Below are 12,790 nucleotides of genomic sequence, written 5' to 3' on the forward strand. Positions count from 1 at the left end.
TGTATTTCCCTCCCTCTGACACTTAGAAATGACTTCTCTGCTTTTAAGTTCTGCTTTCTCCCTGTAGTAGCTTTCCTGCAACTCACATTAATTTCTGTCTTCTTCAACTTATTTTGCACTTACTTTTTGTGCCATACACCACTATTACTAACCATGCTATACTATCCTGGTCTCAATTAGTGCAATAGTTAGCACTACGTTTTGTCAGAATACAGTGACTGTTTGTTTACTATTCTTTTGTCCTCTAATTGTTTCAAGCCTATGTCTTACTTCTCCAACCAGAAAGCAAATTCATTTTAAGAAAACGCACAGTCTCAGAAGCTCTTATGTCTCTTAACTCCTAATATAAGGTAAGGTAATGGACTGTAACTTTTAACTCTTGCCATCCTCATTTACATTGGTTGGCAAACAGCAAAATATTTAGTAAAATTACTTTAATAAGATAATTGAGAGCAGATAGAGCTCTACTGTGTATTTTACAATGACTGAATTTGGTCATAAATATATATTTAACATTGAAGAAATACTAGTTCACTAGATTATGCTGCCTTGTGGACCATAATTCTAGATATTTTGTGATCCTACTTACTACCAGAGATAAAATAAATTTTATAAATCCAGATGAGCCATCTTTCCTGAACTCCAAACTCATATATCCAATTGTCTATTCAACATTTCCACATGATAACTAATCCACTTGTCCAAAACTGAGCACTTGGTATCCACCCTCTTCCTCAAAAAAAAATTATCTCACAACTTCTGCATCTCAATTGATGGCAACTTCCATTTGCTCAGTCCAAGGGTCTTAGAGTTATCATGAATCCTCTCTTTCTCTCAAACCCTGTATCCAATCTCAGGAAATACTGTGGGTTCTACTTTAAAATATATCCACAGTTTAACCAGTTCCCACTACCCTCATTGTACCACTTTGGCTCAAGCTACCATCATTTCTCAGCTGAATTACTGCTGTAGCATCCTGCCTAGTCTCCCTACTTCCATCCTTGCAAAACATGCTAGGTCATGTTACTTCTCTGCTCAGAACACCTCATTGGCTTCTTACCGCACACAGAGCAAAAGCCAAAGTCCTTACAATGGCCTAACAAGACCCATTCATGGACCGAGACTAGTAACAATTCCAATCACATCTCCTGTTATGCTTCCCTTCAGTCCCAGCTGTCTAACCATACTGGCCTTGCTCCTAAAACATGCTACATAAAAGTCCACCCAAGGCCCTTTGCACAGGCTTTTCCTGATCGGCTCTTCCCACTGATATCCTCATGGCTAAGTCCCACCTCTCCTTCAAGGTCTTGTTCAAATGCTCCTCTCTCATGGATGCTACCTTAAGAGCCCAATTCTAAACTGCAACTTGCCACCCATTAGAGATCCTTATTCTCCTCCCTTGCTCTATTTTCTTTCCACAGCATTTATCACTGTGGCTGTCATGAGAATGTGCCTCTCAGACATCCAACTATGAGAATAAAATCGACCAGGGGTCCCAGCTGTTGTACTCTGAAATCCATCCCTGTATTTGCATTAAGACCGTGCCACTCAGGGGTTACTCCCAGCCATTGATTGAGTCTGGCAGGAATGCTAAAATAGGCTCATTCCTCAGAGACACAGGACCTCTCTGGTAGCTGACTTTGGCTCCAGCACTCTCTGATGGCCTTGCTGATCCTCCTTACACTGCACTGCAGGTTGGACTGTTTTCACCCAACTTTCCCTCCCTCTTGCCTTCAGTCTGGTCAAATATGCACCATGGTCTGACCACTCTCCCAGACCTTCCCAGCTCCAACCTTTGCTGCCTACCTCCCCATTTTTTCTCATACTGTCATTCTCCTAATAAAATCAAACACATTTAATCCATCTTGGCATTTGTTTTTCAAAAGGACTCAGACCAACATAGTCATCTTCTCACCTCCTATATTTTGCTTGTTTATTATATTTATCTTTTACTGCCTTCTAGAATATAAGTTCCAGCAGAGCAGGAATTTTGTTTATCCATGTATCTCAAACATCTAGCACAGTACCTGACACATCATAGGGGCTCAACAAATGTGTGCAGAATAAATGGATAACAAATGCTGAAAATTAGCAATTATTAGTATTATCAGCTAAATAAATGAATAAACACATGATGATCCCAATCAGTTATTACAGTTTTGCTCCCTCCTAAATTCCCTGATTCTCTTATTTAATCTAGTCCTCCCCTTACACTAGAAAACACTTGGGTTTTCCCATTACAGAAATGAGATTTAAGAGGTAAATTGGTTTTAGGAAAAGATCCAGACTAATAATTGGATGGCTGCCATCTGTTCTGAGCAGCAAATATGCAATTCTGACTGAGATATTTATCACTACCGCTCTCTTGTCTTTAATTTCAGCCAGGATCTGCAGATAAACAAAATAAAAAATTTTAAAGGTTTGATCTTTTAAGCTTAAATATCCATCCAATAGCATTCAAGCTTGGCCCACACCTGGTCAATTCTCCCATTCTCTAGTCTCCCTAAATGTCCCTTGAGGATGTATGAGTAAAGACAAACTACACTCATGTATGACTTCAGACTGTGGAAACTGGTGAGTTTCACCTTAGGGTTCTATGGTAGGGTGACTTTAAATGACAATATGGGGAAATCTTTTCTCACTAGGGCCACAAAGGTCACCCAGAGGAGATCCCCACAGAGTTCTAACTAAGGGGTTTATAACCAGCTCTAAGTGTTCTGGGAGCTAGATGGAGGAGGAGGCTGGGGGCTCAACTCTTTCTCATAACGACTGATGTAACCTTCAGCCTGTGTTTCACCTTGCCCTGTTTCTTGGGCAGAACTGATGAATGGCTATTAGAAAGTCCAGGTTCCAATCCTGGCATTGCTACTTATTACCTGTGTGACAAATGACCTCTCTGAGCCTCAGTTCCCTCATTTTTAAAATAGGGCTAATATCGCCAGCACCTTGTAAGAAATATCCAACGTAAAACATTTGCCTATAGAGAGTACTGAACAAATGTTAGCCATTATTATTACTGATATCAATAATGCAAAGGAAATAAGAACATCTGTTCAATGTTTGGGGTGTCCTTTTAACCTCTTCAGCTGAATGTTGATATGAAGGTGCCTTATAGCATCTAAACATGTAACAATGAGGTAGATGGTAATTAGGATTTATTACATCAAAATTTAATTAAAGAAATGGTAGGGGAAAGAACAAAGTCAGTCATAAAGCTTCCCAGCCTCTGCTTTGACCTAAGAGTTTCGCTGGACTTGACTTCCTCTTTCTAAAGGGCCAGGGAATACTCACATGGTGTCAGACTACATGAGTTACAGAATGTCTCATCACACTTTCAAAGTCTCATTCCTTTCTATTGCATAACTGGTGAGGTCAAGATGGGCAACTTTCTGAGTGTCATTGCTGAATAGGATCCAAGAAAGAACTGCATTCCATAGAAATCCAAGACAAGAAATAAGGGAGGGTGGTACTTGACATTTAAACCACACTGAACACAGCCGGTGGACCAAGTTCTTAACAGAGTCACGTTAATGCCTTTAATTTCTCCATGACCTAAAGATTCCAAAATTTGAAACAAACTGCTGAAGTAGGAGGGGAAGGGAAAGGCAAGGGCAGCCTGACGTAAGTTTACCACTATATTAAATTCTAAAGTTACTCTAGAATTTTGTATTCTTATCTAAATGCAATTAAAGGAAGAAAGGCAAGCAAGTGACTTGACCCAGTCAAGGTAAGGCTTTGTCTTTGCAACTCTGGAGGACAGTACAGGTAAACAACTTTGTACAAATACACACAGACCCACACATGCAGAGATTTTCTTGTGTGTGTCTAGAGCAGAGGCTGATTAAGCACTCAGTGCATGGGCTTGTAGCGCTACTCCTAGGAAAGAATGAATTGGGTAAGGAACAGTTAATAAGAAAATGTGCCTTGCTAACTGTGCACATTACAACAAAGAGCTGGCAGCTCCTGAAGGAAAAGGGCTTGTACGGCTGCCGTTCAAACTTGTCAGTCAGCCCGTGCTAGCAGCCTCAGCGTCTGCTTCCCCAGCACACCCTCATTACATGTGTCTGGCCTGATCTGTACATCTGCTCAGAGACGCTCCTGCCGAGTCGGGGATTTCTGCTTTTCTCCACCGCTGCCAAAGCGGATTTCTCCCTGCTTCTCTGTCACCTCCACTCCTCTCCCCAAGGAGGCTCCTGCTTTATGGTAGTTTTGGACTTCCCTCACTGGCTGCCTGTCCTTGACTTCTAGAATGGAAGAAGCTGAGCTGGTGAAGGAGAGACTCCAGGCCATCACAGTAAGTCTTGCATACAGTTATAACTCATGGAGGAGGTTGCTCATACAAACAACAGAAGCGTTGCTAGCTGCCCCGGCCGCTGAGCCCCGTAAGTGGAAAAACAGAACTGTCACCTTTCATGGACGACGGGTCTCTGCCACTCTCTTAACCCTGGTGACCCTCTGTAACTCTTGGTTTTCCGAACCTGAGTACAGGCCAAATGTTCTTGATTTCCACAAAAACTGTGCCTATGTTTTAAATAGCAGTCAGAAGCTTTTAAGGCAGTTTGGTTAACCTTCTATGTACCTTAAAAAAAAATGCAGATTTTCCTTAAATTTATATTCAACAAACAGTAGATCAAAAAACAGATCCCTAACTTGGAAACTTTTTTAAACAATTAAGTCACCAAAAAGTTAAAATCTTTTAAAAGGAGGAGAGAAAAAGAAATAAAACAAATGACTTGAAACTTTTTATTTGTAGTTGTGGAAGTGTGTCCAGAAAGCCTAACAAAATTAAAATGAATGTCGTTGTATTTAAGCTAAGCATTAAACAAGAGAAAAGTAGGTAAAAGCATGTATCAGATTAATTCTAAGATATCAGTTTCCAGCAGAGTCACAAACTGAATAAGATCCTGATAAAGGAATGCAATGCATGCAATGCAATGGATTTGGAAAATATTTCGTTAATACCGGGAAGGAGAATAGTGCATTTTTTATGTTTGTTCTGGGAAAGAGTCAAAGTGTGAAATGAATTACTTTCCTTAAATGATCCAGCTTTTTTTTTTTTTAATTTTCCAAAATCCTCTATTTGGCAATAACCTGGAAATCTCTGGCACAATCACTTATCATTAGCTACAACTTATAATTTTTTTAAAGAAAAACCACTTTGGAAATCAACATCCCAATTTTTTCAGCATTTTCTGCCACTGAAATTAACCGTCAGGAGTACTTTTTAAAAACTGATGCATAATATCACAGATGCGGATTTATTAATTTCAATGTATATTGGACATTACTATCTATAAAAATAACTCTTCATTGCCTTGTGGAAAGAAAACTGACGCAAAATCAGGGTGGGTAGAAAGATATTACTCTTTGCTCTTCAAAGTCCCACAGCATAAATTATTACTATGCTAAGCCCAATTCAGAATTTTTATTAGAAGGATACAATGTTTCAGTTCCACCCAGAAAGATGCAATAACTTGAAATATTTTCTCAGCCAATGGTTAGGAACCAAAAATCCACAGATAAAATTGGCACTTTTCCATAAGACAGTGTTCTCAAAATGTCCAACTTCTAATTAGTACATTTTCCTTTCAGAAAAACTTGGTTTGGATTATTGTTTGTTTTGCTTTGTTCTTTTTTGTTGTTAAACTCAGCCACCATTTCAGCTGTCCCGCTTTAAGGGACAGGAACTGGGCCCTGCTCTGTTGTTTTTGGCGTGGGCCTTTTAGGTTACAGCTGTTGTCTAAAGGTTACTGTATTAGACTGTGTGACTTGTGTGGGCACAAGCTCCGCTTTTCCTGATGCTTCCATCTCCTAATTAACTAAATTAAATCATGTATCCAATGAAATCCACAAGTAGCCCCTTGTTCCACATTTTCCTTTTTGAATCACAGCCCACCCTTGCTTCCACCCTTTTTACACCCAGTGCACCTTACAACTCGTACTAAAGTGCATGTGTTCTAAAGGTATGACTGCATACAGTTGTTCAGGAAAACTAGGAATTTTCACAGAGGGTTCCAAATGCAAATAGAACTAGAACAAAAGTCATAATGCCTTAAATGCCTTACAAGCAGACAAGACAATAAATAGGTTCTTGAATATACTGGTGTGTGTTTTTATGATCATTTAAAAAATAAAATAAAATAACAACTACTTTTTGGAATATTTCATTAGCTTAACCATATCCCATTAGAAAGAATTAAGCAAATCTCCAAAGTAAAATCACAAAGTAATTCTATTTTGGAAGTAAGATACTTGTATAAAGATTGTAGAGAAAAAATTGAGAAGAGTTTGTGGGAGCAAATCTCCAATAGTGTACACCTCACCAGACTAAGTCCAGTCACAATGGTCACCACCTAAAAGGAAAAAATGGAGCAGTGGTGTGTCCATGGAAACAACACATCCACTCATCTCCCCTGAACACCCTGGGAAATGCCAGCTTTCTCCACCCTTGCCTTACGCAGGAAGCCACCTCAGCTATTGCCCTTCCCCCTGGGGAAATGAAAACACACAGTGTCCAGAGAGTTTGCAGGGATTGTTTCACTTTTGGAAGTACTTAAAATCTTCAAAATCTCTGACCTAGACTAAAACTCAGAGACAATATCCTAATTTTAACTGTTTTCCTCTTATTTCCCTACACTGAAATAATTTTTATATACTTTATAAAATCATAAGACAAAATCAAAATCATAAGACAATTGCCCAATGTAACCCAACACAGCAACTCATAGGCACTTTGTTAGAAAAAATAAAAAACTTTTGACAGTCTAAGAAAGATCTATTTGATTATTGTACTAAAAGTTATCCCTCCAATTCCTGGCTGTGTAATGAAATAATCTTCACTGTTATATTTATTCCACATGATTTTGAGTGTCCAAAAAGTCATTATTTCCACTGCAAGGAATTTAAAAAACAAATGTATATGCTTATAACTTGACAGACTCAAGTGCCAGTCTTATTGTTCCTCTTTTTAAAAAATCAGATTAAGCGTAGTAAGTAGATGGAATGTGACACCAGGCTCTCAAACTGAAAACAAAATTACTGTGATGGTGACATTCATTTCTCATATCAGTAAGTTGAATTTTAGATTAGTCAGAAGTCCTTCTCAAAGACTTTAAGAGGGGGAATTCCCTGGCGGTCCAGGGGTGAGGACTCTGTGTTTTCACTGCCGAGGGGGTGGATTGGGTTGGGCAACTAAGATCCCGTAAGCCACAGGGTGAGGCCAAAAAAGAAAAAAAAAAAAACTTAAAGAGAATAAAGGCAAAATTATGAAAGTACACAGAAATGGTTTAAAAGAAGGCACCTCATTTGGGTATACCAAATATGGGTTATATTTTGTACACTTACTCTCATGTTTCTCCTTCATTACTTTATCCATGTACAGGCATACCTTGGAGATACTGCAGGTTTGGTTCTAGACCACTGCAATAAAGCAAATATCATAAAAAAGCGAGTCACACAAATTTTTTAGTTTCCCAGTAGAGATAAAACTTATGTTTGGACTGCATAATACTATTGCATAACATAATACAGTAGTATTATGTCTAAAAAATAACGTATACACCTTAATTAAAAAAGACTTTATTGCTAAAAAATGCTAACCATCATGAGTCTTCAGCGAGTTGTAATCTTTTTGCCATAGTAACATCAAAGATCACTGATCACAGACAAAGAAATACTGTATGTTTTCACTTATATGTGAAATCTAAAAAATAAAACAAACAAACAATTATCACAAAACAGAAGCAGACACAGAGGAAAAACTAGTGGTTACCAGAGTAGGGGGAGAGGTGAGGGGCAAAATAGGCAAAGGAGAGGTGAGGGGCAAAATAGGCAAAGGAGATTTTAGATTAAATCTAAAAAATAAAACAAACAAACAATTATCACAAAACAGAAGCAGACACAGAGGAAAAACTAGCGGTTACCAGAGTAGGGGGAGAGGTGAGGGGCAAAATAGGCAAAGGAGATTAAAGGTACAAACTATTAGGTATAAAATAAATAAGTTACAAGGAGGTAATGTACAGCACGGGGAATACAGTCAGTATTTTATAATAAATTTGTATGGAGTGCAATCTATAAAAATATTGAATTGCTAGGTTGTACACCTGAAACTAATATAATATTGTAAGTCAACTATACTTCAATTTAAAAAAAAGACTGCTTACAATGAAAAAAGCCAAACAAAAAGATCCCTGATCACAGATCACCATAACAAATATAATAATAATGAAAAAGTTTGAAGTATTGCAACAATCAGCAAAATGTAAAAGTGATCAAATGCTGTTGAAAAAACGGTGCCAATAGACTTGCTCCGCGCCCGTTGTCACAAACCTTCAAACTGTAAAAAAAGAGAAAAAAGCAGTATCTATGGAGCGAAATAAAAGTGAAGCACAATAAAATGAGGTACACCTGTACCAACTCTTCACTTACTAAATTAATGGTCAAAGTATATCTTAGCCAAAGAGTTTAGTTTTCAACTCTAAGTGGAAAACAGGGTACTTCAAACTAATTAAATATTACATTGATTAAAAGGTCTCTTGAGGCTTAAGTTAGTACATAGTGTTTTAACAAATAGCGGATTTTGATACAAAAGGAGAGCTACTGAAGTAGGTGATTGGAAATGTGCTTTGAATATCACTGGAACTGATAATACCAATGTCTCCAGCGTTCTCAGAAGAGTGAGATGAAGGACTGAAAGAGTTATCCCTACAGGGTTCCTCTCTGGAAGTAAACATGGTCCACACCAAAGAATGATGAAAAGGTGCAGGTAAATTTCCCTCAGAAAGAGCAAGATCCCCTTATGACCACTAATATCCTATACTGCTCACATCCTCCTCCAACAAGGAACACGTTTTCTTGTCTCCACTCCGATGGTGACATTAGAAAATACTGTTACTAAATACCATGGGGAGACTCAGACTGGAAAACTCCTAGATCTTAAACTGGCTAGAGATCATAGATTCACAAAAATAGGACTGTTTGGGGTGAGGGGGTTGAGCTCAGAAGAATTCTGAGAACTAGAAGCAATGTACAGAGAACAAACCAGCTGAGAAGAAAGGGGGTAAGAATAAAGCTGATATTTTTACTCTTTTCAAAGCTTAACCTTTAATGTTAGAAAGGCATGTTATCCACTCATTCTCTCAGTCCCTTTATTCAATTTATGGTTATTGAGCACTTACTCTGTGCCAAACCTCACGCATTCACATTAAAATAAGTGAAGAAAAGGGAATCAGGAGTGTCAGGAGTGGTATGGGATGGGTTGCAATTTGCAGTAGCATGGTCAGGATGGGCCTCATGGAGAGGGTGACATTTGATCATAGATGAAGGAGGTGAGCTTGGTCAAAAGTTAGACAACAGCAATAATCACAAGGACAAGCACCTGCCTAGGACTGACTCCTTTTGGTAATGAACCACTTAAAGGCCTGATGCTGGAATCTGAGCAACAGATTTGCGGCCAAATCTGCTCATGACGCAGAATTATCAAGAGCTCTCACATTTCCCCGGATCCACTCCCTATTTTGTTCCACTCCCAAGGAATTTTTTCTCGACTTGTAAACATAGGAATGTAGGAGGTAGAAAGCTCTTTACATAAAACAGAAATCTACCCAATACAAAAGACCACTATTAAAACAATAACATAAATACACACAGGTTCTATTAATAGTTACTTCCTCAGCACGTTTCCTCTCACTAGACACCCCACCTCATCTCGTTCTCTTTTTTTTCAATATCTGGAATCTTCTAACACTTAATAAAACAGTTAATGACCTCAAAGCAGGACCTGCTACATAATTTGTGAGGTCCCGTACAAGATGAACATGTGGGGATCCCTGCTCAAAAAGTGTTCAGAATTTCAAGGTGGTAACAGCAGAAGTTTAAAAGCATTCAGACTAAACACTGGGCCCTTCTGAGCATGGTGCCCTCATGTATGACTTCACAGGTCACATGTCCAAGAAGCCCAGGCTGCTGGCCAGGTACATTTTTTTTCCCTGTTCATTCTTCCTGTACAAATGAGAGCATGAAAACAAGTGCAAGCCAGCCTGGATCTTGACAGAAGTTAGACCTTAACATGTGTTTGGATCGCTGTGTTATTTAGAGTTCTAAGGACTCCTTAAAGTAATAATGACTAAAAGGAAGCATAATGAACCATTGTTCCACTGTACCTCGCGGTTAAGACAAAGTTACAGGAAGAGTTCCCAATTTGTCATGAGCATCCCAAGACATTCACATAAAGATGGTATGTGGAGATACAGGAATCTCCTAAGTAAAGATGTCCTGTGCCACTATATTCAAACAATAAAGCCTCCGCACAATTTTCCACAGTGCTATACTGAGATTACATGTTTCTTCCAGAGAGGGAAAGGTTTCTTCAAACAAAAGTACTATACCACATTTCTTTGCCAAACATAATAGCCCACCCACAAAGGAGACCATGTGATGAGGTATAAAAATTTTGATAGCTTATTAAGGAAACTGCCTTTTGATAACCAGGGGTGGTTTTTCCAGTGTGCTACAGAGCGATAATGCTACTTTGCAAAGTCCTCTACTGACAAGGATCCCCACGAACTTTCTCGACATTACTAGAGGGTGAAAAGGAAAAGCTTCTTTTATAGAAAACTGTGATTAAAACAAACCAGAGAGTAAGTCTAACAAAAGTCTAAACAAGTACAGCATAGTTCAGGCTAAAACCAAAACAGAGCTTCCACTTCCTAATCTAAAGTCTCAAACTACCTAGCTTCTCTTGAAATAAAATAAGAATATTTTAATTTTTAATTTATTTAAACGGCAGTGGTGTCATTCTCGGGAGCTCAAGAAGTTTCCTCACCAGGAACCCTGTGACATGTCTATTTTTCTAAAACACCATAGGAGCAGTTTGAGTGAGATCTGAACTTACGGTTTTTATGTAAAACCCCAGTGACTGGATTCACTCTAACCATTTCAGACATAGAGCCAGGTTATTTTCTGAACCTCTGGCTTCTGTCTTAAGCATCAAGTTTTCAATGTGTAACTGCATCAATGATTGATATGGGGTGATACAACATGTTAAAAGGAGCTACAAGAGATACTCAAAATCAATCTATGCTAACAAATATAGATATAAAGACATATCCTAAGCACAAGAATTCTGCGATTAAAAATAATAATAACACCAAACTCCCAGTCCATCCCTCCCCCATCCCCCTCTCCCTTGGTAACCATAAGTCTGTTCTCTATGTCCATGAGTCTGTTTCTGTTTTGTAAATAAGTTCATTTGTGTCACATTTTAGATTCCACAAATAAGTGATATCCTATGGTATTTGTCTTTCTCTTTCTGACTTACTTCACTTAGTATGATAATATCTAGGTCCATCCATGCTGCTGCAAATGGCATTATTTCATTCTTTTTTATGGCTGAGTAATACTCCGAGGTATATATGTACCACATCTTCTTTATCCTTTCATCTAATGATGGACATTTAGGCTGTTTCCATGTCTTGGCTATTGTGAATAGTGCTGCTATGAACATAGGGGTGCATGTATCTCTTTGAATTATAGTTTTAGGAGTTTGGGGTTAGTAGATGCAAACTATTACATATAGAATGGATAAACAACAAGGTGCTACTGTATAGCACAGGGAACTATATTCAACATCCTGAGATAAACCATAATGGAAAAGAATATTAAAAAGAATATATATATATATATAAGCTGAATCACTTTGCTGTACAGCAGAAATTAACACAACATTATAAATCAACTGTACTTCAATTTTTTTAAAAAAGATGGAAAAAATAGGGCTTCCCTGGTGGCGCAGTGGTTGAGAGTCCGCCTGCCGATGCAGGGGACACGGGTTCGTGCCCCGGTCCGGGACGATCCCACATGCCGCGGAGCGGCTGGGCCCGTGAGCCATGGCCGCTGAGCCTGCGCATCCAGAGCCTGTGCTCCTCAACGGGAGAGGCCACAACAGTGAGAGGCCCGAGTACCGCAAAAAAAAAAAAAAAAGATGGAAAAAATAATAACAGTTTGGGGTTAACATATACACATTACTATATATAAAATAGATAACCAACAAGGACCTACTGTGTAGCACAGGGAACTATCCTCAGTATCTTGTAATAACCTATAATGGAAAAGAATCTGAAAAAGAATATATATATATAAATATATATATATATATATATAAAACTGAATCACTTTGCTGTACACTTGAACACATTGTAAATTATACTTCAATTTAAAAAATAATAATAACCTATTCTTGCATAGCATTTAGACTTTAAAAATAAAAACAAAAACTTTCACATTCATTATCTCATTTGTCCAAACAGTCGTATGAGTATTTTCAAAAGCAGATGTTGCCATCCCCCTTTTATAGGTGAAAAACCTAAGACCAAGGAAAGCTAAGGGATTAGTTAAATAGTAGAAAATGGCAGAGTCTCTGCTCATAACATCACAATAAATTCTAGTAAACTTCAAAACCATAAACCTCACCCTTGTTCAGAACTTCCTCTGTTGTTCACTCTTAATAAAGTTTGAAGTGGAACAAAGAGAAGAATCTATGGAAGTTCTACTTCATGTAATCCCCTTTTTTAACCCAAACCAGTCCTTCACACCCTGAAGTCTCCTCTCCTCTTCCCCAGGCTGATAGGAGTAGAAGTGGGAAAGGAAAGAATGTGATGCCATTGCAGAAGCATTTGTTATTGCTTTAACAGGATTGGGACAGAATCATTTTTCGGAGCATCCCATATTCTAAGCCTCGGTTACCTTCTCCCCATCCCACTTCCACTACATAGTCTCTTCCCTTCCAGCCAGG

At 38.4% G+C, this 12,790-nt stretch overlaps 1 protein-coding gene across 1 annotated transcript in view; it reads left to right on the top strand.

The window, feature by feature from the left end:
* The first annotated feature begins 3,604 nt into the window (after positions 1-3,604).
* PALMD (palmdelphin) overlaps positions 3,605-12,790 on the top strand; it is a 55,264-nt gene continuing 46,078 nt past the window's right edge. Inside the window, exons 1-2 of the mRNA XM_079937759.1 lie at positions 3,605-3,621; positions 4,249-4,294. Of these exons, the coding sequence (XP_079793885.1) occupies positions 4,250-4,294 (45 nt within the window). The 5' untranslated portion in view covers positions 3,605-3,621; position 4,249. The remainder of the gene's footprint in view (positions 3,622-4,248; positions 4,295-12,790) is intronic.

Source organism: Stenella coeruleoalba (genome assembly GCF_951394435.1).
Source record: "Stenella coeruleoalba genome assembly, chromosome: 1".
Lineage (NCBI taxonomy): Eukaryota > Metazoa > Chordata > Mammalia > Artiodactyla > Delphinidae > Stenella > Stenella coeruleoalba.